Raw genomic sequence first — 27,704 nt, forward strand, 5'->3', positions numbered from 1 at the left:
ACCACACATGTCCTCCCTGAATATAAGGCAGATGTCACGTTCCCTGTGGATTGTTTCACTTCTGGGGGAGGGAAGGTGATTTGGACTCTGAAACCCTTACTTTTTTCTTCTACCTCAAGGGAAGTTGGGATGACTAAAGGCAGTCTTACCCACTCCGCTGATGATCCCAGGATCCACCCTGCATCTGTCACTCACGACTAGCAACCCCCTTTACATATTGGGCAGAAGTAGTGGGTAACCCTGGCAAGGGTCACGATTGTGACTCCATCCCTGTTACCAGCAGAGAGGATCAGGGCAGACACCATCTGAGACCTCTAGAAGATATGGGTGTGGACTTACATGCCAGCATATTGGAAATGTACTTAACATGATTATTAGCACATTGTAGGTACTCTCCTTGCTCTGGTTCATCTTCTACTGTTTTTGTTTTGTTATGGTTTTATAACTCAGGAAGAAGTTGGGGCAGACAGGTTATTCTTTTTGCATATGTGGTTTGTGTGCATGTGAATAATTTCAGCATCTTTTAAAAAGTCATTAATTTCTTCATTTATTGTCTTTCTACAGTTATTTACTAAATACTTTATGCACAGAGGGAAGCCTCACTGACAATAATATTTAACATTTCTTGAATATGTAGTATTTTCTAGACACTGTTTAAAACATTTGAAACTTTATCTAATGTAAACCTCATAATAACCCTGTTATTCGGTAGGGGTAGGTAGCATTATTATCATCCCCATCTTACAGATGAGGAAATTGAGGCACACATGATCAGAGTCACATAGCTAGTCAAGGAACCAGTTGGGATCTGAACCTGTGTGGTCTGAATCTACAGGCTCCTCTCATAGGCTCTCTACTGCCAGTCCTGATGGTGTTAGACTTGCTTGGAAATAGTTCACATTATTGAATTGTAGAAGGGTGGATTCAGAAGGATTGAATGATCACTTTTCAGTCTATCTGAGAATACCAGATTGGTCAGGCTATGGCTCATTGATTCCCTTGATAAAGGGTAGCATTTATAAAAGGCCAGAGAAGAGCTTCGGGACACATTTAATGGGTGTGGTCAGCAGGGAGAGAGGGTGACGGGTGTAGGATGAGAAGGCCTCGGGTCTCTCTCGGGCAGCCTTTTGCAAGATTTAAGCCTTAATGCCCTAAGGTACCTGTTGTATATGATGAATTAACTTCTCTCCTAGACATCTAAAATGGTCTTGCATAAGTGCTATCCTTGGGAGAATTGAGCAAATAATTACTCAAATAATTTGTGTTCTTTTTTTTTTTTTTTTTTTAAATGACAGGTCATAGTCACTAGACTGCTTGCATGACAAGAATGGATGCATGCACTGAATTTAGGAAGAGAAACTGTTTCCTCCTAGTCTGTCTGGGAACAGTTTCCCAGCCTTTGTTTGTGTTCCTCATTTGGAGGACAGTGTTTGTAACTTGCCTACACTGTATTTAAGACTATAATTTGATTTTAATTTCCTGTTATTAGCTTGGTATGTCAATATGTAGTCCCATTCCCATAACTGGACTGAATTGATTATACCTTTTGAAAATATAAATAGCAAACTTGTACAATAATATATTGTAAGTTATGGGAGGTCAACCTTTTTTCAAACTAATCTTAATAAAATCACACATAGCAAGAGGGAAGACATATGGGAACATATGTTTATGTATGACTGATTCACTTTGTTGTAAAGCAGAAACTAACACACCATTGTAAAGCAATTATACCCCAATAAAGATGTTTAAAAAAAAAATCACACATAAACTTCTAGTCTTATAAAAGGTCACAGCCTCAGCTGTAAATTTTTAAAGATGTTTTTATTTTTAATTTTTTTACATCTTTATTGGAGTATAATTGGTTTACAATGGTGTGTTAGTTTCTGCTTTACAACAAAGTGAATCAGTTATACATATACATATGTTCCCATATCTCTTCCCTCTTGCGTCTCCCTCCCTCCCACCCTCCCTATCCCACCCCTCTAGGTGGTCACAAAGCACTGAGCTGATCTCCCTGTGCTATGCGGCTGCTTCCCACTAGCTATCTATTTTACGTTTGGTAGTGTATATATGTCCATGCCACTCTCTCACTTTGTCACAGCTTACCCTTCCCCCTCCCCATATCCTCAAGCCCATTCTCTAGTAGGTCTGTGTCTTTATTCCTGTCTTACCCCTAGGTTCTTCATGACATTTTTTTCCCTTAAATTCCATATATATGTGTTAGCATACGGTATTTGTCTTTCTCTTTCTGACTTACTTCACTCTGTATGACAGACTCTAGGTCTATCCACCTCATTACAAATAGCTCAATTTCGTTTCTTTTTATGGCTGAGTAATATTCCATTGTATATATGTGCCACATGTTCTGTGGTTCAAATGCAGATCCCCAGTTGACAAAAGGCTGCCTGGTGATCCATGCGTTTCATTTTCCTGGGATCATTTCAAAGCTTCAGCAAGCCCAGTTAGATAAGAAACAAACTTTTGTTTTCAATATTTTCACCAAGTGATTCCAGAAGTTAACATACTGTTTTATTTTGTTTTATTTCTTTTATCAAGATGAATAAACTCTCCTAGCAGTCTTGGTCAGTTTTGTCCAGTTATTGCTGCCCTGTGACATTATTTTAGGCTAGCAACATTTTTTTTTTTTATTTTACTTAAAGATGTGAGTTTTATATGGTATTAGAAATTCAGGTTGAAGCATAGTCATTAGTAGAGAACTTGAAAGTGTTTATATTTGACATGGTGACAGTTACTCTAAATGAGAAAGAATGGATGAATTATATTTTGCCACCAGTGCAGAGTTCCAAAGGTCATAAAATAACATACCACAATCAGGAAGTTTTAAAGATGTTAATCATCAGATACTTATTAGAGAGAGTTTGAAAATAAAGTAAAAAATGGTTTGTGCCAAATTATGTGGCTGGACTAAATGGACTTGGTGGCACTTATGTTACTGTAATCACAGTTCATATTATTTTCAAATTCATGTAAAGGGGTTTGTCTCTCTTTGAACGTTTGGAATTACGGTCTTACTCATTAAATATGTTAAAGGTTGATTGGAATTGTTGACTGCTTTAATCAGTAGTCAAAGCAACCTTTTATATGTAAAAAAAAGAACCTTTCATGTGTAATTATTTTTTAAAAAGCCTTCTGTGGCATTTTTATTTTTTTAATTCAAGAATTTATTTTATTATTATTTTTTTTTGCGGTACGCGGGCCTCTCACTGTTGTGGCCTCTCCCGTTGCGGAGCAACAGGCTCCGGACGCGCAGTCTCAGCGGCCATGGCTCACAGGCCCAGCCACTCCGTGGCATGTGGGATCCTCCCGGACCGGGGCACGAACCCGTGTCCCCTGCATCGGCAGGCGGACTCCCAACCACGGCGCCACCAGGGAAGCCCGGTAGTGATGTTTTAAAATACACAGAATTTGAAGCAGTTTGCTGAAGCTTGTTGGCACGTGACACAAAGATAGGGGTTTTAAATGTTTTCAGATAGCCACCAAAGAGATATTACTGCATGCAGATTTTTAACTTGTATTTACAAACATTTCATGTCCAAAGCATTGCAAAATGAGAGTCTTGATTTTTCCCATGTACCAAAAACACATTCACCTTAGATTTCAATGACAAATGTAGTGTTTTTAATATTGCTTTTTTAAATAAAAGCAAATACATACTCAAGATACAAAATTTGGACTATAGAGAAAGGAAGGAAATATAAGGAAGTAAAAGAAAATCACTCCAGAGTCTCACCACCTAGAGATAATCTCTTTTAACAGTTTAATTTTTTGACAGCAAGAGTGAAATTTATCTCATCGTCTTAGTTGAGATTCTCCTAGAAGCAGACCCTGAGCTCAGGATTTTAGTACAGTGATTTATTAAGATAGTGCTCCTGGGAGGAAGAAGTAAGGGTGTGGGCATGCAGGCTTGGGCAGGGCAGGCAGCTCAGCAAGGGTGCAATTTTAGGTGAAAGGTCAGAGGTACCCTGATTCAGCTGGGGTTCTGAACGTACCCCAGCTATCATCTCTCCTTGAAGTAAAGAACCTCCCATGCCTGTCAGTCACTGGCTCTGGGCCGTGGGGCTGGGGGTTGTGGAACTTGTAGGTAACTTCTGGCTCCCTACAAAGTGGCTCCAGTGCCCAAAGGGACCCTCTGAGGGCTGAGAGATGAGCCGTTAGCAGAAAGGCATTTGAAGTTGGGAGACGGGCACAGTGAACTGATAAAAGGGATCCAACAGAGTTCACCATTCATGTTTATGCAAGGAGGCAGTAGATAATGAATAAATACATTAATATTGAAGGATCGAAGTCGAGGCAGCAATGGTAAGTAATTAAGCATTGTGTTTTCCTTTGCATTCAGCTTATGCTGCTGACAGTGAGGTTATTAACATCCATTGGTTTGTAATAATCGGTTTGATTCCCTGTTGCAAAAGCTGAGGTTCAACTGATAGGCATACTGCCCTTAGACTGGTGCTAGCTCTTGAGGCCAGGTGCCATCCAGCGTGGCCTGGATTGAGGGGTGAGAGTGGAATGTAGCTGAAATGGGGACCGTGGGCGAATAGCAGGGTCAGTTTTCAGCATCTTAGGGCCAGTTTTAAGATAGGAGAAAAGCAAGAGATCTAGATGCCTTGGGACAGATCAAGAAATGAAGAGCAAAAGGGAACAAAAGACACCACAAGGAATGCCTTGGCTGAAATTTATGAGAAAGGAGAGGAAACCATGGTGCCAGTAATCCAGATGATGGGTAGTTGGAAATTATATTACATTTGACATTTAAAGTTATGTTTATGTTCATGTTTACGAATGGATGTGCCTGATATAATGGGAGTTCTGCCAAACCAGGGAACCCTGGAATGACAGCATATCTTGGAGATGGAGAACTCAGAATCTCCCCCATCCTTCCTGGTGGCCCAGCTCCATCCTATTCTCCCATCTGTGTTGAGAATTACCTTTTGGACTTAAATGAGCTTGCTTCTTGGTTGACTTAACCATGCTGTTAAGAATGGGAGAAAAAAACTTAACATTTTAGATAAAATAAGGGACTCTGAAACCCTTTTTTATAGTAACTATTGAGCTGATTTTAAAAATTCAGAGTGAAACTAAATATAGATGCTAGTGATGTCAACAAAGAGGACCTTTGGTGAAGTGAGGCCCTAAAGATTCACCTGCTGAATATTTAAAATTTTATTGTAAGTGATCTTATTTATTTCTAGGGAATATCTAGTGCTCATCTAACTGACCCACTTTCAGTTCATCGTACCTGTATACCTTGGTCCTTGCTGGTCCCTCCGCCAGGAAACTCTCTTCTTCCTTATCTTATTATTTAGTTCCTTCAAATGTGGCATTTTCTTCAGAATTTCTCCCCACTTGGGCAGAATTAATTATTCTCCTGTGATGAGTTACCATAGCATAATTAGAGCACATTTTTGTAGGACTTACTGTATTGTATTATGGTTTCTAGTTTAAGAGGTTTTTTTTCCTCCCTCCATCCAAACTGTGAGTTCATCAAGGGCAAGGAAAATGTCTTACTTATCTTTGGGTTCACAGTGCTTGTGATCCAGGGCAGTGCCACAGCTGTCTCATAAAAGCTCATGAGAGCTCATTGTACATAACTTCCCAACTCTGTGGTCGGTAATGTCATGTTGGTAGTTCACAATGTCCGGTTATTGACACCACAGAAATCAGCAAATGCTAACTTTAGGGTTCCGCCATCCAATAGTCAATTGTTAAAAATTTACCAGCTCTACACTGTCGGTGACATTCTGCTATATAGAAGATACTCAAAACCCCTTTGTTAAAACAAAAAAGAAAAAAAGAAACCAATTGTTGAAATTGAGGCTCTTCTGATACAGAAAGGGAACTTGACCTTCTCTCTTCCAGGAGTCTCATCAGTTTAATTTGCGACTCATTATCGTGGGATTCCTGGGATTCCTGTTAATTATCATAGGTTGTTATCACCGCAGGCTGTTAACAATGAGCATTTATGTCTGGATCAGCAACTAAAAATATGAACATTGTTTTGTTTCCTGATTATTTGGCTTGCAGGGTGGAGTTTTAGTAAAAATTACTGAAGCATGCCCTCCTTTGAACTGCTCAGAGAAGGATCACATTCTCCCAGAGAATCAGTGCTGCAGTGTCTGCAGAGGTAAGAGAGCTTGGCGATGGAGCTTTGGGTGGGGATGGAGGGCAGGGATTGAAGGTTTAATGACTAGTGTGATGACAATAACAATTGTCCAAAACTCTGCTACTTAGATATGTGTATATGCTATTTACTGTCCTCAGTTACAGTCTTATCAATTGTAAAAAACGGGGATAATAATCCTATCTACTTCCTAAGACTGCTGTAAGGATTAAATGGGATAATGCGTAAGCACCTAGCATCATGCCTACCACGTGATAAATATTCAGTGAACGATGGTTCCTATAATAATAATAGTTCCTGCATCATTATTGCATTTTTTTCTCATGAGTGGGATTGGGAAACATTCTTATCAGCTCTTTCCATGGGCCAATTCCCCTATCTGCCAGAGGATGACATACACTGAATCCTTACTCATAGATTTATATACTGCTTTTTTATTTCCTGCAAGGAAAAAAGCTTCAAGTAAGTAGCACTTAACTGCTAATTAATGCACGAGCAGAAATTATTTTGCTGCCTATTCCTGAAATTACCCTCTTTTCCAAATTTATTTCTTCAAAGCCTCTGGATCAAATATCACTTCCTCTCTGAAACTTCTCACCCAGGCAGAATTAAATAGATTAGGAGAATCTAAAATTGATTTGAAATCTTACAAAAAAACATCCAGTTAAACTCATTGCTATTATTTTAAACCTCTACCCACCGTACAGTCTTCTCCACATTCTCACATATCCAGTGAGTTAGATTCTTTCTGGTTTACCTTGGAAGCTTCTAGAGTTAAGAAGCCGGGAGCATAACAGCTTAGCTCAGGTTATATCCTATCTTACTTTTTTCTGTCTTTTCTCTAACACAAGCATTGGCAGATATTTTCTGTAAAGGGCTACAGAGTAGATATTCTCACCCCTGCTGTTGTATTGACAAAGTGGCAGAGGTGATAGGTAAATAAATTAGTGGCAGTGTTTCATTAAAATTTCATTTTGAGAAACGGGTGGCAGCTCGTAATTCGCCGACCCCTCCTCTAGTACCTTCTGATATATAAAAGTATATATTTGATCATGGCATGTTTTCAGCTTGGGCTGAGATTTCTCTTTGTGGTTAGTCTAAGAGAGCTGTGTTTTGGTAAAAATTCCCAGGAAAACTTAGTACCTGGATAACCGTAAATGGCTGTTAGAATTCGTGGTATGCTGTCAGAGTATCTCCCCTGATTTATCTGCTTTCATGGCTACAAGTGTATTTGCAGCTCAGATGCTTTAGAAAGACTAAAGATTGACTGGAATTTCAGAGGGATGCATTTATTGGTAACTGATAGGGTTGTTAAGTAGGTCTTATAATTTAATGCAAAATCCATCACTTGATATTTGTTAAGGTGCCAAGTGGGACTCAGTGTATGTAAATCCTTTCTGATTTATGGTTTCATTCGAGCAGGATCATTGATTATCCCACAGAAATTCAAGAAGATTTTCATTGCTCTGACCCAGTTTACAACAGACTGGGTACCACAGCTTCTGCTAGCACTTCTCGGGGATGCAGAAACTTTTTTTTTTTTTTTTTTTTTTTACCAACGAAGATGCTGAGAGATGTGACATCTCATTGCAAAGTTGACTCATTTAAGGCTCCTGTTGCTAGCGACCTGGTGGCTTTTACCAAAGCTAAGTCAGCTTTGAGGGGAAACTGGGAGGCAGGAATAGGGCTTCATAGATGCGATCATAGCCAGGGCCAATCTGTACAGTTGAGGATTTTCTTCTTCCTCCCACCTGCTTCCTTCTCAGCCGGGAAACTACCAGCTCTTTTATTTAGCAGCTGATGGTTTTTCTTGGAGGCGCATGTGAGTGAGGGAGTTATTTATGTCCCTTGACAAGTCTGTGTTTTAACAGGAACCAACGTGTGTCTTTAGAAGAGATAGGGAAAAGGTGGAGAAGTTCTTTTCCTGGGAAGCAGGTTGAATGAAACCATTTGGGTATATGGATTCTCTTAGGTTTCTCGTATTTATTCCTATCTCAGAATTCAGACCCTAGAATGAAAAAAGCGTTATTTTTGACTGAAGCCCTTGTCGGCACCATTTACTATCATTACCTCCTTTCCTGTTGACCCATAGCAGAGAGGAGCCCAGAACATTCAGCCCACTTGTCCACATGCTGGGACTTGCTCTGCACAGTGGACAATCAGGAAATGAAAAGGATATTTGTCTGGGCAGTGGGGTGTTTTCTTTTTCATAAAAATGTAAAATTTATGTGGTGATGGACAAAAAAATCCATCCAGATGCACTCAAAGGTCCATTGTCTTGACCTATGCTCTCCATGAATTTTGCTCTGTGTTTCTTAATTCCAATTTATTTCCCAACAGCGTCCTTAAAAGTAGCCTAAGAGTTTCTCACGATATTGTGGGAGATATTTTTCCCCTTTGACCTCTGTTTGTCTTTTACGTTTTCCTCTGTGCTCGTGTTTTCTGAGTGGAGTCTTGGAAGATGAGGGGGGCTGGACAGTTTTGATTCTAATTAGACTGGGAAAGCCCGCTGGGCCTCTTCTAAGGCACGTTATTCAGTTCTCCTTCCCCCTCCTCCTTGCCCCCCTCAAAGCCAGAAAGTAATGAAAAGATGAGAAACGCTCAATTTCTGTGTAAACTAATTTTTATCCTGCATATGGAGGGGCTATACCATTTGCTTTGTGGATTGAGACTGTCTCCTGATTGACAGGCAGCGAGCGAACAGAGAGAGGTAAGACTGATGACCTGAAATACTTATTTCAGGGATGAGCACAGTGGTGTGATTTCAGCTGTGTGGTTTCTGCCACCCTGATATTATTGATTACAGACACAGAAGTGGCTGTAGCCTCTTTCAATACCTGTACTGAAGGCCCTTCAATTAGCGTATTTATCATCTCTCTTTGTCTTACTGGGAGTGTCAGGTCTTTAGTCTGAAGGAAATCACCCCTCAGTATCATCGCTCAGAAATCTGAGTCAAAGCCTTTCTCATGCCTGCTTGGGGATTTGAAGTTTTCCAAGGTTTATTTTCATTAGGTTTAGACTGGAATTTGAGAAAGCACAGACGGTGCTTTTTGCCCCCTGTTGGTTGATTAAATAGTATCCATAAAGCTCTCCAACTTGGAAAAAATAACGCTTTTTTTTGTTTGTTTGTTTTTTCGGCACGCGGGCCTCTCACTGTTGTGGCCTCTCCCGTTGCGGAGCACAGGCTCCGGACGCGCAGGCTCAGCGGCCACGGCTCACGGGCCCAGCCGCTCCGTGGCATGTGGGATCCTCCCGGACCGGGGCACAAACCCGTGTCCCCTGCATCGGCAGGCGGACTGTCAACCACTGCGCCACCAGGGAAGCCCTAACGCTTGTTTTAATGATTACATTTTTTTTTGCGGTACGCGGGCCTCTCACTGTTGCGGCCTCTCCCGTTGCGGAGCACAGGCTCCGGACGCGCAGGCTCAGCGGCCATGGCTCACGGGCCCAGCCGCTCCGCAGCATGTGGGATCTTCCCGGACCGGGGCACGAACCCGTGTCCCCTGCATCGGCAGGCGGACTCCCAACCACTGCGCCACCAGGGAAGCCCTAATGATTACATTTTATGAGTCGATTCTTTGAATGTAGGAGAAAAGGGAGGGATGAAGATATGTTCCTACCATAGAGAATAGTCCTGTCGTTTTCATGTCAATGACTGAATGAAATTATTTTCAGTACCAGCTGAAGGCTCTGTTTCATCTATGAAATAGTGTTAAGACCCATTTTGCAGAGTTATAACTTGTTTCCTCAAGACCTAACGTGTTGGCTTGATTATGAAGCTAATTTTTTTTTTACACTGAGTCATGCCCATTTTCTGATACGGTGGTATGGTGATAGAGCTCCCTCCCCCCCTTGCTTCCATTCAAGGAGAGAGGTGCAGATTATAGCTTTATACTGGGTTTTTCTCTTTGTGGGAATCAGACCTAAGACCTTCGAGTTAAGGATAACAGGCTCTGGCTGATTTATACTGTTCGTTGTATCAGCAGAACCGATATCCACACTCGGTGCTTGAACACCTTGACTCTTCAAATCTTAGGTAACGACAAATGCTGTAACTCATTTCTCTGCCCTTCAGAGAAAAATGAAGGTAATCAGCTGAACAGGTAGTTATATCCACAGGGCTACTGGTGCAGCCAGGATGCTGTTAGGGACAGAACTGCAGGACAGTTAGGGAAGACACATGCAAAAAGAATCAAGATGTTAGACGTTGGCAGGGAGAAGCCACTTTGCAGTTGCTGGGATCCACCATCTCAGTCACCAGCGACACTACCCAGAGCAGCCCTAATCACTGGTGCAGTTTGTTTCTGATGCCTCAGGACAGTGTGTGCTGGCAGCATGAAATTTGTTTACCCTCATCATTACCTTGAGGTAATGGCTATAGCAGGAGCCCGTCCACTTAAGCATAAGGCCACGAGGGTGGAGAAAGGGGAGTGGGTACCGGAGTGACGTCTATGCTTCTGCCTTGGAAGGAGTAACAAAAGTGTGGCTGTAGCCCCAGCGGAAAAAGATTGCTCATAAGTTGCCAGTGCTCTCAGTTGAAGGGGGAACAAAAACCAACGTGACTGTGTCTTCTCAGGATCGCTTCGGGAAAACACACCAATCGTTTGGCTCATCCCAGAATGCTTGCTACACTCCTTAGGGTTTTATTCCCTTCATAATTGGCTCTAATTTTATCTTCAGTGTTGCCAGTGACTTTGGAGGGTTCGGCCGCATGTTTAAGCTTTTCAGTGTCGAGGAAAAAGTTCTTTCCGACATCTGTTCCCAATGTGTTTATCTGTAATTTTAATTCATGCCCACTTGCCTTGTCATCTGGCCTGGGCTGAAATTAGTTGAGATTATTACTTGTACTACTTAAGATTTTATGCCCTTCAGTTAACTCCTCCCAAAGAGTCTTGGTGTGGCATGATTTTCTTTTTTTCTAGACCTCCTCATCATCTTAGATGAATTTGTAACTGAAATGGTTTTAGAGGATTTCAGTGTATTTGAGATGAAAAGAGACCTGTAAAAGAGGCACTTAATCAGAAGGTAAACTAGTGCCTGTATAGAGGAACCCGTAGTTTATAGATGGGTCAGGTCCTCTGCATATTGATAGATGGAATCTGATCAAAATACCTGCAGCCGGGGACCACAGTGGGCACTGGAATGACAAGGCTATATGCTCAACTGTTGAGGTTGGGGACAGAGGGCATTTGGAGAAGAGTTCAGTCTCAGGGAGCCCTTGAATTCTGTGTTCCTGAAAGTGCCACAAAGGATCCAGGCCCAGGGAGCCTTGGGAAGGAGACACATTGCCCCAGAGAGAAGACCTGAAACTAAGACCAGGCTGCCTTGGACTGGAAGACCCCTAAGTGTTGACTACTGTAGAAAAACCAATTGCTTTCTAAGACAGAACCTGTGAGAATCCAGAGCTCTGTCTCTAGTAGGCCCATCCTGATGTTACAACCCTCTGTCCACAGGAGCTAAAGGACTGTCCTCACCCCTCCAGGGCCCAGGCTTCTGTGGTATGTATGTTGGTTGTGGAGTACATTAGGGCATCCTGTTCCCATAAAGGATCTTTGGGCCGTATCCCTCCTATAGGGCCAGTCCATGGGTGGAGCTGTCTCCATACCAACTAGGCACATGGAATGTATTGTACTCGGTTTACCTTTGCTCCTTGTGACTTTCAAGCTTGGGCAAGCAGCAGTGATATGAGGAGTATTGGCTTTCTAGGATTTGAGTTAGTGTAGAGGAATCTGAGGTGCATTTTCAGATTGTCATTCCAAAGGTAACCTGCTTGACCCTTGGGGGATGCATTAGGAGTGGGAGATTGAGGACAAGCAGTGGTGCCCTATGTGGAATCAAACTTTATCTTAGAGAAACGAACTCCTGCCCAGGGGTAGTGACCTATTCATTCCTTGCTGTGGAAGAAGTCACAGTAGTCAACCGTAAAGATGCTTATCCATTGTTGGATGGAGAAACCAGAGATGAAGCAGAATGGGTGGATGGTTTGCTGTAATTATAAAAAGGTACAGAGTGGGATCTGGAGAGTGGCGGTGTGAGGGCTTCATTACGAGGGGCAGGGTTTATTATATGCAGATTAGGCCAATGGATTTAAAGAAAGCAAAGAGTTTTACAAGTGTTATTGATCTTTCACTGGCAATAGAACTCTAGATTCAGGACCACGAAGGGAGTCCAAATTTTAGACCGCTCCCAATGAGAGGAGAAAATAGGACCCCAACACTTAACGTTTCTTCTTTAGTTTCCTTGATCATGTCGTGCACACATGCTGCTCCCTGTGTTTGGAACTCTTATGATTTGTCCAGTCAACCTCACTCATCCCTCAAATCTCCTTTTGATACCTAGTGTTAGGACCCTTCTCTGTGATACATTCCGGAAGTACCTTGCTCCTCTCCATCACAATATTTCCTGTAACCCAACACTCAAGGGTAGCCATCCCTGCTAGAGTGTTAGATGAATGAAGGCATGTTTATGATGCCTGTGGCTTTTTTGTTATATCCCTGTTGTCTAGCACAGCGGCTGGGCACACAGCAGGGGCTTAATATTTGTCAAATGAATGAATAGTACCTCTGCCAGGAACTAAAGGAGGTGTTTGGAATAAAACCTGGGATCCCATTTCAGCAGATTGTGTGTCTTCCTCTGAGCATCTGCTCATTTCCATCACTCGCGTGTAAATAAGCTCCAAGTGGGTCTTACTCATCTTGGTATCTCATCCATGGATGGTGTTCTGTCGTGTGATGTTATTTTTCTTCTGACTTTGAGTCCCCAAGCAGCAAGTAATAATGGACTGTGTGCTGGAGAAAGAAATAAGGTTTGTTCCTTTGAAAGGTTCAAGGCATGTCAGGGACTAGAAATTGCTAATGACTGATGGAGTACTGGTCTCTTCAGGTCAGGGTTGGCGTTCCTTGAATGTCCCTTAATGATTAAAATTATGGCTGGGAGGTCGTGTAGAGTGGTGGAGAGAGACTGGGTATGAGAATCATATTTGGGTTTATATCTCTCTTTCACCCTGCTAGCTACGTGACCACAAGGAAGGTAATTAACATCTTTGAGGCTTGGTTTATTCATCTTTAAAACACTCCTTTAGTTCTAGTTTTGAAAGACTGAGGATTTAGTCATTAGCTCTACAAATATTGGAGTGTTTATAATGTGTTGGATATTGCCTTAGGCACAAGGGAAACAAACTCACAGGGTCCTTTCCCTTGAAGAAGTGAGCTTCTCATGTGAAGACAGACATTCAACAAATAAACACAGAAATTAACATGTAATTAGTAATTGTGATACCTGCTATAAACAAGAAGAATAGGGTGGTATGGGAGAGAGTAATGGGATTTTCTTTAGACCTGAGGGACAAGACAGCCTTCTCTGAATAGAATATATTTAAGCTGGGACTTGACGGCTGAGTAGAAATTATTCTGGCAGGGATGTTTCATAATGTTCTGAGTTGGTGGGACAAGCTTGCAAAGACCCTGAATCAGGAAAGAGACTGGAGTACTAGAGGAATTAAAAACAAAGGCTGATACAATTGGAGGGAAATGACAGAGGGAGAGGAGAGCCTGTTTGTTGTTTCAAATCAAAGTTAAGGATTTTGTATTTTTTCTTAAGTAAAATGGGAAGCCCTCACCAGATTTTTAAGGGGGATTGTGACATGACCCAATCTGTTTTATTTATGTATTTATTTATTTAGGCTGTGCTGGGTCTTAGTTGCAGCATACGGGCTTCTTAGTTGCGGCATGTGGACTCTTAGTTGTGGCATGTGGGACCTAGTTCCCTGACCAGAGATTCCCTGACCTGCATTGGGAGCACGGAGTCTCACCCAGTGGTCCACCAGGGAAGCTCTATGCCTGGCAAGTTAGAAAAACTCAATAAATAGCAGCTTTTATAATAAAAGTGTTCTCTGTATTTGGACCAGTACTAGTTAAATGATGTCACTGTGTGCTTCTAATTATAGGACGATAATTCCACAGACTCTAGAGCTACTTATTAAAAATATTCAAGTAAAATAACGTGACTATTGAGTATGTGTGCGCATGTGCGTGTGTATTCTACAATCTGGTCACAGCTTCTGATTCTGGGAAAAAAAGACAGTGATTTAAGAAAGAGGGTGATATATATATATATCATATATATATATGATATATATATATATATTTTATATATATATATATGGCTCTGTGTACTTTCACAAGTGCACTAACTTCTCTGAACTTCAATTGCTACATCTGTGAAATAGGGATAATAATTCCAGTTTCATAGGGTTGTTAACAGAGTTAAATGGGTTAATGCATCTGAAACACTTCACTGAGTGCCTAGCATATATTACATGCTCAGTAACTGTTAATCATTATTATTACAACTGTGCCAGATTATTTGAGGTTCTTTAAACTTACCCTTTTTCCTCAAGGGCTGGAGTTCCGTTCCTCCCACTAGGATCTGTGTCTTGCCCCTTTTCAAGTTTCTACCTGTGATGAATCAAAGGTCAAGTTTTGCATCATCTGGAAGGGATTTCTTCTCTGACACACTATGATAATTTGTACTGCTCACAACTTACCTACCCCTGTATTTAGCTTATATCCCCTTAGAGTTTCTAATTTCCTTGTGGTCAGGGAATGTCTCACACATTTTGACGTTGCCCCCGGGAGCTTGCGTGGTGCTGCAGTCCACAGAGTAGGTGCCCCATACAAATTCAGTGGATGTTATTCACTCGTGCATAAAGGCAAGCAGGCACTGAGTAAATATTGCTTGAATAAAGGCCTGCATTAATTATAAAAAAACAAAACATGTGTTTTTGGCACAACGGTGAGGCCCAGCCAAAGTGGATTTGTCCATAAACTGGGTTTGTCTCACAGGGGCCCTTCATTGTCCTTGAAATACAATTGACCCAACTCTCTGCATTGTGAATTGATATGGCACGTGCTTGATAGATATGCATTGGAAAATCAACAATGTTTGAGGGGCTTTTTTCCAGCCTGTCAAATGCATGTGGAAGGAGGACAGTTGCAGTCTTGGGAAAGAAAAAAAAAAAAAAAAACGCAGCCATGTAACAAAGGATGCACATATGACATTGAGTCAAGGATTATAATGAAAGAAAATGTGATAACTTAATTGATCAATTCTGACGTGGGGAGGGAAGGCCAGGCACTTCCTCTGGCAAAGAAAGCTATGATGCCTAAAAATTGTCCCTTTGCTAGCAAAAACATCACGTACTTTTAATGGTTATTATAAGCTTTTCAAGTCCTTGTGAAAGTGCTCTTGACTGACACATGTTTCACAAGTCCAGCAAATTCTTCCTCTGATTTTGATTGGGGCAGTCTCCAGTTGGCAGGTCAGATAGCGAGGCTGGATGTGATGCCACGCTCCCCCAAGCCTGTGGGTCTACTCTCTAACATCACAAGGAGCATCTACATCTTTCACTTTTTTTTTTTTTTTTTGCTAGGTTTGCTCTGTGAGAGGATACAGGAAAAGTACATGGGCCTTGGAGCTTACCAGACTAAATTTAGAATCTTAGCATCTCCACTTACTAGCTAGATATTAATGAGTCTGGGCTTTTCTTATCTTGAAGCTGAAGATAACAGTGTTATCAACGTATTTGAACTTCTGTGTCGTTGTCAATATTATCACTATCATAATCATTATCATTATCATTCTCATCACAGTGGCTAACGTTTAGTGACCACCTAGTACGTATCAAGAATTGCTCTAAGTGCTTTATATGGGTTAGCGCATTTAACTCTTTCCACACATATTAATAAGGTATATTATTATCCCCATTTAAAACATCTAGTGTAATGCCAGAAATATAGGTACATGAATGTTATTATTTAATAAGAGTTGTTATCTTTTAGACTAAGTATGGTCTAAAGAGTGTTGGTTTAAAATTCTGTTTTAAGGGAAAAACATTCTAGAATGTTATCACCAAAAGGAATTAAACTTGGAGTTGATATAGTTCAGTGTTTTCTATATTTTTTAAAGCCAGAAACTGTTGTTCACATGATCACTATATCAAAAATATAAAAGCAAAGCTATCCTATTTGAATCAGGGGTGGGGGACTTGAGCCCTATCCGACAGCTCATCTGTGCCCAAGATTCTGAGGAACAGTGTGAAAATCACTGATGTTGTCCTTTCCTGGTATACGTACCTAGACAGGCAAAGCAGTTTATTTTGTTTATTGGTATAGACCCTGAATTATAAATTAGATCTCCTCTCCAAGAACAGTTGTTTTTTTTATGAGACTGCAATATGTGATGTAGCAGTATAATTATTATTTGCTAAAATGTACTGAGTTAAAGATGATAAAGCACCTTCATATACCTTGTTATATTTGAACTTCACAATTCCTGTGGTGGGCATAGCCTATTACTTCTTGTTCACCTAAAAATGATGCGTAACATAATTTTTGGGGGGGTCGGGAGGAAATTGGTGCAGCTTGTCATAGAGGTAGGAGAAAAAAATATCAGAGACCAGAAATGTTGGAAAAGGGTGATTCTTTTGAGATAAGTTAACACACTGGAGTTGGCATTTGCCCAGAGGGTAGAATGGTAGAATCTGGCTTCTAATGGACACTGTTTAAGTAGACAGGAGACAAAGCCTGGGGCTGGTGTGAGATGCGTAAATCAAGAACCTTGAAGGGTAAATCCTCAGTGGGTGACTAGGAAAAATCCACTCTGCAAGAGAAGACTTGCCTATCAGTCTCGACTCTAGATAGCGAGTATGGCAGAGAAAAGTTTGCATTCCTGAAAGCTTAGGGCCTAAATTTATTCTACCCGTGTGGCTCAATCCTTATGCCCCAAGGCAAAATGTAATTTAAAGTGATGGTGGGTTGATAGTTCCCTCAGGCACCTGACAAAAGCAAACACAGATGCTCTCTGAAGAAATACAATTTTACAGCCCAAACCTCAAGTAATTTCCACAGATTAAATCCTAAAACATATGAGCTCACAAATAAAAGACTCACTCAAAACACAAGAAAAGAAGTCCTCATGCATGATACTCAGCAAAACAAACTGTAAAATCAGATGCTGATTTTACTTTAATAAAGTCGGAAGACTGAAGATACTGGAGTTATCTGTATAAAATATGTCTAATATGTTTTTAAAAAAGGAAATTAAAAGATGAAAGAATAAGAGACCACAAATTTGATCAAGGAGACTGAAAGAGAAAGAAATTGAATTCTACAAAATAAAATTGTAAGTAAAATAAAAATGATATGGATGACTGAAACAGAACATGACACTACTTGAGAGAATTAATAAACCAAAAGATACATCCAAAGTTAAACAGAATTCAGCATAGAAAAAAGCAAGGGGAATAGTAAAGCAAGTCTAAGAAACATGGAGGAGAGCTTGAGAAGGAAGGAATAATATTTATCTAATTCGAATTCCAGAAAGAGAGAATAGATAAAATGGTGAAAAGAGAATGTTTGAAGAGAAAATACCTGATAATTTTGCAAATTGATAAAAGATTTAATCTTTAGATTCAAGAATCCCAAGGAATCCTAGGAAGAATAAATAAAAATAAATTCACACCTAAATACCTTAAAGTTAATGAATACAAACAAACCCCCTTCCCCATCAAGCAAACAACCAAATAAAATAGATCTTAAAAGCCACAGAGAAAGTGTTTGTCACATACTAAGAAATGATGATTAGGTTAACAACTGACTTCTCAACGGTGACAATAGAAGCCAGAAAACAATGGAATATCTTCAAAATGTTGAGGCAAAATAACTCTACACCCAAAAAAGCTATTTTTCAATTAAGAGGGTGGTCAAAGGACATATTTAGATAAATTAAAATTGAGCACAGTTACTATCAAAATATCTTCATTAAAGGAACTTATAAAGGATACATTAAGAAAAATAACCATCCTAGAAGGAATGTCTGAGATTCAAGAAGACTCTTGGGCAAAGAAATGTTAATCATGTGGTTAAAAAAGTGTATGCCTCAGGAAGCATGTTCTAGAACATTCCTTGCAGCATTGTTTGTAATTCCAAACCTGCAAATAACTCAAATGTCAATGTGTAGTATAATGGATAAATTTTGGAATATTCATGCTATGGAATATTATACACCACCGACAAATAAATGAAAGATAGCTATAGACATTAACATGGGTGAATAGAAAAACCCACCATGGAAGATATTACAGTATGATTTCACATGTGAAGTTCAAAATGGGCAAAACTAAATAATCTATAATTTCGAAATACATACCTATGTATGGTAAAAGTATAAAAATATGTAAGGGAGTGATTAACACACAAATTAAGAGAGTTGTCTGATGGCTGGGAGGAGGATTCATTGGGGACCTGTAATAAAGGGGTACTGATAATATTGTATTCATTTTATTTATATATTCATATATATTCATTTTATGTATCTCTTATGTATCATAAATTTTGCAATAAAACAATTATAGAAAGACAAGTCATATAAGAAGGCAGTAGAAAGAAGATTCAGGATCAACATGGATAAAAGCCTTCAAGAAGGAACAACTTTAGCAAGTGTGTATATTAGGGGGAAAAAATGTGAAGCATGGGATGGTCCAACGTTTCCTAGTCCTACTCTTCTACCCCCTTGCCAGCTTACCTTTGCATATTGCCAAGGCGTGTTCTCATGTATGCTGACATATAATAAAAATGTCTCATGCTTTATTATTTGGAAGTCTTTTATTCTTTTCTTCCCTGATGTAAAATTTTATTTGCTTCTTCTAGGTCATAACTTTTGTGCTGAAGGACCTAAATGTGGTGAAAACTCAGAGTGCAAAAACTGGAATACCAAAGCTACTTGTGAGTGTAAGAATGGTTACATCTCTGTCCAGGGAGACTCTGCCTACTGTGAAGGTAAGTGAACTATTTAATAAAGTTAACTTGTGAGAAATATACTCCTGGTGGATGTGGTTGAAGAATGAAAGCCTTCACTTGGCTCTGGTCCTGTGGGATCCTATAAAAAATTATACCAACAATCTAGGATAGTCTCTTCTTCTGACTTATCCAGGCTGCTTAGTAGCATGTAAAAGCAAGACCTTTCAGTCACCAGCAAAACCCTAAACCCCTCATTTTATGTTGTCTTATTTGGGTATATTGTCTTCTTCAATTTCAGTTAAATGTTACATGGTGGATCCTCTTTTTGAACGGATGCTTTGATACTAGCTTATACCCAATCGCCATCATCTTCACCTGCCAAGGGCAGAGCTTTTTTTCAGTTGTGTTTCCTAATGACTGATTCATGTGTTGCTAATTCCCAAACTCTACTAAAAGTCCCAGTGACAGATGGACTCATAACTTTGGCACATGGATTGGTATAGTAGGTTGGTGGCCTCAAGCATCAGTGACCCCCCTTTTCTACTTTATAGAGCAGAGCAACTCCTCTGTCTTATGTGAACTCCTCTTTCCATGCTCAGCGTGCTGGGGGCAAGCATTGCTACTCCTTTTCCTTTAATATAGCAGAGGATCAGGGATTAGTTCTGACCCTGGATTTATATGTACAGTGCCCTAAAATCTGAGCCCATCCATTTCTCCAGTGCTCACTGGCTCTCTCCCATCAGTTTAGAGAAATTCTTATAGGCAAAGTGATGGCTAGGCTGTCTTTCCATCCTGGTTGGACCTAATTATTCCTGTCACCTTTACTAGTATTATTGAACCTTGGTGTTCTGTTAATTAGGAAGGTAGATGTCTTGACTGGAATAAATGCTGCAAAATCTTGGTCACTGTCCTCCTACTGATTTGGTTCTCATGTGGGTCAAGTATTGTCAAGGTAAAGACAGTTGATGACAATAATGGTAAATTCCTTTCCATTCTTCTGTTTTATGTTGTTGACCCCTGCTTAACTTTTTGACTTTGACTAAAGTTGTTAAGGAAATGTTTCTAATTACTGTTAGTGTTCAGAACCTGGTAGAAAGCCTCTGTTTTTCATTTCTTCTGGAAGACTTTCTTTATTACTGCTTTGGTTCTCATTAGCAATATAAGTCTAACTAATAGTTAACCCCCAACACACACACTTTTTTCTACACTTTTTTTTCCTTTTGCTTACCTGTATAGATTTGAACTTGATTTGGGAGACATGCCACTTGGGAGGGTGAAGTTGCCCTTTAGTTATGAACCTTTTCATCTATCCATTAACATCATGTTACTTATTTGTCAGTTTTGAGGAAGAGGACTATTAATTTCAATACTTCACATTAACATTTATTTTTTATATCTTACCTTATGCTATTTTGTATTTTTTGTCAGAAAATTACTGTAATTTTAAAAATAAAAAATGTGAACATTTTCTTCTCCATTTATCATGAAAAAATCCCACAAGCCAGGTAATGGTCTAAAAAATTTGTTTTCTTACCTTCTGCTATATGTGGGGAGAGACTATGAACAATTATAAAAATGATAGAAGGAACCTCAAAATAATTTGAATCTTGATTCTACCATTGGCCGGTGTTTTAGTTGTCTATTGGAAGCAGTACACCCACCATTCCTGGCTCCCCTTAGCTATTGAGACCTGGCAGAACCTGGGAGGAAATTGCTGGTACCAATGCTGTTTTGGGACTCTTTGATTCTCTCCTCATTTTTTGTTACATAGAATCAATTTTATGAGGTACCATTTGTGGTATTATGCCTACCCTTTGTGAGGCCTTATTTTATTGATTATGTTGGGCGATTCTAGGTCTGAATCCCTGTTTCCTTGAACACGCTTCTCAACTCGTTGTGTGCGCGGGGCCTTGGGTCAGTGTATACTGTGGTACCACCCTTGAGTCATGGTAATGTCCTCGGGCTTTAGTCATTTTTCTGTGATCAGGGGGACATTCTGCAATTCCAGAGGGCATGTTCATAATGAGAAGGATAGCACTTAAGGAGAAATGACTAAACGTTAGAGCCCATTTACAGTCTAAGAATAGAACTCAGGGACTAAAACAGGGGTCAAATACTGGGCAACAGGATGGGAGGCACTGAGAACCAAGTAGAGTGAATATCAACATTTAGAGCAAACGCCCTCCTCTCTCTTCATTCAGCCATCTTCAGCACACTTGGGCTTTGGGCTTATTTTCCTGTGGTTGAGTGGTGGCTGCCATAGCCCCAGACATGGTGTCCTCATACCAGCATCCCAAAGAAGGAAGGAAGGGGCAGGGGTTAAAAATCTTCTCTGTGTGAGGTTCTGTGTTTTTTGTGTGTGTGTGTGATGATCATATGGTTTTTATTCTTCAATTTGTTAATATGGTGTATGACATTGATTGATTTGCATATATTGAAGAATCCTTGCCTCCCCGGGATAAATTCCACTTGATGATGGTGTATGATCCTTTTAATGTGTTTTTGGATTCTGTTTGCTAGTATTTTGTTGAGGATTTTTGCATCTGTATTCATCAGTAATATTGGTCTGTAATTTTCTTTTTTTGTAGTATCTTTGTCTGCTTTTGGTATCAGGGTGTTGGTGGCCTTGTAGAATGAGTTTGGGAGTGTTCCTTCCACTGCAATTTTTGGGAAGAGTTTGAGAAGGATAGCTGTTAGCTCTTCTCTAAATGTTTGATAGAATTCACCTGTGAAGCCATCTGGTCCTGGACTTTTGTTTGTTGGAAGAATTTTAATCACAGTTTCAATTTCATCACTTGTGATTGGTCTGTTCATATTTTCTATTTCTTCCTGGTTCAGTCTTGGAAAGTTATACCTTTCTAAGAATTTGTCCATTTCTTCCAGGTTGTCCATTTTATTGGCATAGAGTTGCTTGTAGTAGTCTCGCAGGGTGCTTTCTATTTCTGTGGTGTCTGTTTAACTTCTCCTTTTTCATTTCTAATTTTATTGATTTGAGTCCTCTCCCTCTTTTTCTTGATGAGTCTGGCTAATGGTTTCTCAATTTTGCTTACCTTCTCAAAGAACCAGCTTTTAGTTTTATTGATCTTTGCTATTGTTTTCTTTGTTTCTATTTCATTTATTTCTGCTCTGATCTTTATGATTTCTTTCCTTCTACTAACTTTGGGTTTTGTTTGTTCTTTCTCTAGTTCCTTTAGGTGTAAGGTTAGATTGTTTACTTGAAATTTTTCTTGTTTCTTGAGGTAGGCTTGTATAGCTATAAACTTCCCTCTTAGAACTGCTTTTGCTGCACCCCATAGGTTTGGATTGTCGTGTTTTCATTGTCATTTGCCTCTGGGTATTTTTTGATTTCCTCTTTTATTTCTTCAGTGATCTCTTGGTTATTTAGTAATGTATTGTTTAGCCTCCATGTGTTTGTGTTTTGTCCATTCTTTTCCCTGTAATTCATTTCTTTTCTTTCTTTTTTTTTGCGGTACGTGGGCCTCTCACTGTTGTGGCCTCTCCCGCCACGGAGCACAGGCTCCGGACATGCAGGCTCAGCGGCCATGGCTCATGGGTCCAGCCGCTCCACGGCATGTGGGATCCTCCTGGACCAGGGCACGAACCCGTGCCCCCTGCATCGGCAGGTGGACCCCCAACCACTGCACCACCAGGGAAGCCCCCCCTGTAATTCATTTCTAATCTCAGAGCGTTGTGGTTAGAAAAGATGCTTGATATGATTTCAGTTTTCTTAAATTTACTGAGGCTTGATTGTACCCAAGATGTGATCTATCCTGGAGAATGTTCTGTGTGCATTTGAGAAGACAGTGTGATCTGCTGTTTTTGGATGGAATGTCCTATAAATATCAATGAAATCTATCTGGCCTGTTGTGTCATTTAAAGCTTGTGTTTCCTTATTAATTTTCTGTCTGGATGATCTGTCCATTGGTGTAAGCGAGGTGTTAGAATCCCCCACTATTACTGTGTTACCATCAATTTCCTCTTTTATACCTGTTAGCATTTGCCTTATGTATTGAGGTGTTCCTATGTTGGGTGCATATATATTTATAATTGTTATATCTTGTTCTTGGATTGATCCCTCGATCATTATTTAGTGTCTTTTCTTGTCTCTTGTAACATTCTTTCTTTTAAAGTCTATTTTATCTGATATGAGTATTGCTAGTCCAGCTCTCTTTTGATTTCCATTTGCATGGAATATCTTTTTCCATCCCCTCACTTTCAGGCTGTATGTGTCCCTAGGTCTGAAGTGGTTCTCTTGTAGATAGCATGTATATGGAGCTTATTTTTGTATACATTCAGCGAGCCTGTGTCTTCTGCTTGGAGCATTTAATCCATTCACATTTAAGGTAATTATCAATATGTATGTTCCTATTTCCATTTTCTTAATTGTTTTGTGTTTGTTTTTGTAGGTCCTTTTCTTCTCCTGTGTTTCCCACTTAGAGAAATACCTTTAGCATTTGTTGTAGAGCTGGTTTGGTGGTGCTGAATTCTCTTAGCTTTTGCTTGTCTGTAAAGCTTTTGATTTCTCTGTTGAATCTGAATGAGGTCCTTGCCAGGTAGAGTAATCTTGGTTGTAGGTTCTTCCCTTTCATCACTTTAAATATATCATGCCACTCCATTCTGGCTTGTAGAATTTCTGCTGAGAAATCAGCCGTTAACCTTATGGGAGTTCCCTTGTATGTTATTTCTCATTTATCCCTTGTTGCTTTTAACAATTTTTCTTTGTCTCTAATTTTTGCCAGTTTGATTATTCTGTGTCTCGGTGTGTTTTTCCTTGGGTTTATCCTGCCTGGCACTCTCTGCACTTCTTGGACTTGGGTGGCTATTTCCTTTCCCATGTTAGGGAAGCTTTCGACTATAATCTCTTCAAATATTTTCTCAGGACATTTCTCTCTCTCTTCTCCTTCTGGGACCTCTGTAATGTGAATGTTATTGTGTTTAATGTTGCCCCAGAGGTGTCTTAGGCTGTCTTCATTTCTTTTCATTCTTTTTTCTCTATTCTGTTCTGTGGCAGTGAATTCCACCATTCTGTCTTCCAGGTCACTTATCCGTTCTTCTGCCTCAGTTATTCTGCTATTGATTCCTTCTAGTTTAGTTTTCATTTCAGTTATTGTATTGTTCATCTCTGTTTGTTTGTTCTTTAATTCTTCTAGGTGTTTGTTCTTTAATTCTTCTAGGTTTTTGTTAAACATTTCTTACATCTTCTCGATCTTTGCCTCCATTCTTTTTGCAAGGTCCTGGATCATCTTCACTGTCATTATTCTGAATTCTTTTTCTGGAAGGTTGCCTATCTCCACTTCATTTAGTTGTTTTTCTGCGGTTTTATCTTGTTGCTTCATCTGGTACATAGTCCTCTGCCTTTTCATTTTGTCTGTCTTTTTGTGCATGTGGTTTTCCTTCCACAGGCTGCAGAATTGTAGTTTTTCTTGCTTCTGCTGTCTGCCCTCTCAGGTTCTGTGTTTTTAAGTTTGAAGAAAGTCCTTCCTAGAAGGTCCTTTGTAACCTCCTTGCCTCTCTCTCCATGCAGAAATCTTCTGCTTATTTTTCAGACCAGGATTATATCCTCTCCACCCTGAGACCAACGAGATGACTGTCATTGGTTTGGGCTAATTGTGTCCAACCCCCGGATTTGGAATAGGGGGTTTGCCTTCCCTGAGACTAAATGATCTTTGCCCTTTGTCTGAACTAATTAGAGTCGTAGCAGTAGGAGGCAGGTGTATGGGTGGTTTTGGGTGGGCAGAAAGCTATGTATACTACATTCTTTTTTGGTAAAATTTAGCTTATGGCCATTTACCCAGCTCTGTCTTCAGAATTTTCCTCTGGGATGCTCACCACGTGCCTGCCTGGGTACTAGAGACTCTCAGAGGCTGAGTTCATTGTTTCACTATAGCATAGAGAGGAGTAGATAACTTATGAACTGCTTCAGGCAAGTTATTTTTTTCTCTGAGTAAGTGGAGTGAAAATGACCCGTATTTCACAAACGACGATGAACACGACTGGCTTGCAAATTAAAACAAAATATTACATACATTGTCCAGGCTAACTTGAAAAACCTATTCAGGCTTTCAGTGGAAAAAGAAGCACAAAAGACTTTCAATTTTCTTAACTTCCTAAGGTAGTAGCAGAGAGATAGTGTATTAGGGACTCCTGCTCTGCAGAGACTGTCATAGAAATTGCCATAGAGAAGATATGGGAACTCCTGGCCAATCAATAGAAGATAATAAGACCCTTTGTCAGCTATGATGCAATTCACGGGATTTTGTTTCATTTTGCCTCGTCTGACTCGAGCAGGAACATTCCCCATTTTGAGAATTGCTGTAGTTGGACTTTGGTGTTTTATGAATCTGGTCTACTGAGGCTTTTTTACCTTTGGGATGACATTATCAATGGGTTGGTCTTAAATGGTTTCTGATTCATTAGCTTCAATTAGAGGTCGTGTCTGAGGAAAGTACAGCAGTTGGGGTCTATTCATGATCTTCTTGAATTTGGAGTCTATATAGAGTTTCATAAACTTTTTCTTCCTATAGTAAAAAGTTACATTGAAGAATAAAGAACAATGTGATGTGCGTATACATCATGCAATCTGCCAGGCATAGAGAGTACTACAAGTAGTATTAAATAATGTCTCCTACTTACAGAGTGCTCTGAATTTTTCAAACTCCTTTTATATATATTGTATTCTTTGAGCCTTCAGTAAATGTCTGAGGAAAATGGTAACGTTGGCCACATGAACTCCACTTTGCAAGTGAGGACAGAAAGACTCAGAGAAATGAAATAAAGATAATACTCGACTCATTTCTCCTCCAGGGCTTTATGCCCTGACTTATGCTGCTCCCTTCCTTCCCATCCCCCACCCTGTTCCAATGTGGTATTGTTCAAAATATTTGCTATCTCCTTCATCTAATGAAATCTGAATGGATGTGAGATGTGTACCATTTCGTAGTAGAAGATCTAAGAGCTATTACAGGGTTCCACCTCTTTCTCATAAACCTGCATTGTTCCAGAGCAGGGCCTCTCCTTTAGCTAGGGTTCCAGAATGAAGTCTACATAGAGCTGTGTGACAGCTGACAGGTGAGGAACATGTGGCATGGGTGAGAAATAATTGTGTAAATCACTGAAACTTTGGAGGGTGCAATTATCTGTTACCTTTGTGTGACTTAGCCTAAGCCTATTGGTACACCTGCCTGAATTAGTTGACCCACATCTTGTAGTTTCAGAAGGATACCTCCAACTAAGCGCTCATGACTGAAAGTAATTTTTTATGGAGCAAGCATTGAGAGTTACTAGAAAAAGTCTGAACTGTATGGATCATTAATAGTCTGCTCTGGCCCTGCTGCCAGGTAATAGATATTTTGCAGACCGCAAGTTGTAAACCAGTGCTTTATTATGGCCAGTTCCGATGTGGGAAATTGGTTTTCCCGATTAAGATGATGAGACAATGCAGGTCAAAAATTTAGCAAATTGTCTGGTATTTACTAGTGATTTAGTGGGTCACAACAGTTATCATCATCAACTTATATCAGTGTTTATGAGGATCTTTCTTGGAATTGGAAGAGTGTGTACTCATTGAGACCAGTACTTTGAGAAAGTGGGCTTCTCACGTCTGCATCTTTTGGGAGAATTGGAAGGTAGCAGGGGAGAGTGTTCTTAGTAGGAAGGACCAGGTTTTATCAGTTCTGCCAGGAGCATATTTTTAGCAGTGAGGTACCAAGTATAATAATTTATAAAGATGAAGTTATTCCTTCCTTGGAGAAACACAAGTGGAGCTGAATTCAAGGATAATATGTTGTGGAACAAAATGAGTTTTATTGGGTTGAATTTAATAATGTCATGTAACAAAACTGCTGAGATGTCTGAAACACAGCAACTGATTAGCAAGGTGATTTATAACTTCTTTCGCATGACGGAAAATGATGACAGGGTCTGACCCTTAGAGTGTTAAGAGGCTGGGAAAGTGGCAGAAAGGTCGGAGTTCAAGCAGAAAGAAGATTCAGAAGAACTAAGGGAGTAGATATTTTTTGGATGCGGTGGCTAGAGTGAGTGCACTGCTGTAGAAACAAGCCCCTGTGAATTCCTGATGAAGAGAATGAATGGGAAAATGGTGAGTATGCTTAGTTATACTTCTAATTCTCCAAGGATTAATTAGGTAACCCTTGTTTTGAAATTTTATAAAATGCACACGCCTCATGATCCATGTAGCCTAGTTTATGCTCAAATCTGGGCTTCAATCTCCTGCTTTGGACAGCGCAGGGATCAAAAGCCTCTTCTGGATTATTCATGTTAGTAAAAGCTTAACTCTAAGCTCCTGCTCAAATTTATTTCCAGGGGTTCAGAATGTTTGCGATAAGAATACCTCGGGGTATCCTTTTTTTTCCCTTTCTTATTTAGCCTGCGTGACTAATGGAGAGATCTTCTGGTATTCAGATATCTGGCAACAATCTCACTGCCACCACCACCCTCACCTTCCCCGTCAGCCTTCCCAGGACACAGAGATCTCTAGCCATTGCTTTGCGTGTGATAACCCACTTGCCCCTTTCCTCCTAGCAGGAGATAGAGCTGAGCTTTCTTCCTGGGCCTGGCTTTTCTTTGCCTCTGCTTCTTTATTCCCAAGGCTGCTTTACAAAAGCATCTACTCCTGCTCTCCCACCTACTTAAACTCTTGCCTCTTCTTAATGACATCCCCCCACCCCCATCCCTATAACTTTCTTTTTTCCCTATAACTTTCTTTTTGGAATTAAAACAGCAAAAATATAGCCCAAATCCAAACC

General features: G+C 40.1%; 1 protein-coding gene across 3 annotated transcripts in view; it reads left to right on the forward strand.

Moving 5' to 3' along the window:
* NELL1 (neural EGFL like 1) overlaps window positions 1-27,704 on the forward strand; it is an 872,742-nt gene that overhangs the window by 209,178 nt on the left and 635,860 nt on the right. For all 3 annotated transcript variants that reach the window (XM_060017348.1, XM_060017349.1, XM_060017350.1), the window contains 2 exons: window positions 6,046-6,145; window positions 18,850-18,978. In XM_060017348.1, coding sequence (XP_059873331.1) covers window positions 6,046-6,145; window positions 18,850-18,978 — 229 coding nt within the window. The remainder of the gene's footprint in view (window positions 1-6,045; window positions 6,146-18,849; window positions 18,979-27,704) is intronic.

The sequence above is a fragment of the Delphinus delphis genome, chromosome 8 (genome assembly GCF_949987515.2).
Source record: "Delphinus delphis chromosome 8, mDelDel1.2, whole genome shotgun sequence".
Taxonomy (NCBI): domain Eukaryota; kingdom Metazoa; phylum Chordata; class Mammalia; order Artiodactyla; family Delphinidae; genus Delphinus; species Delphinus delphis.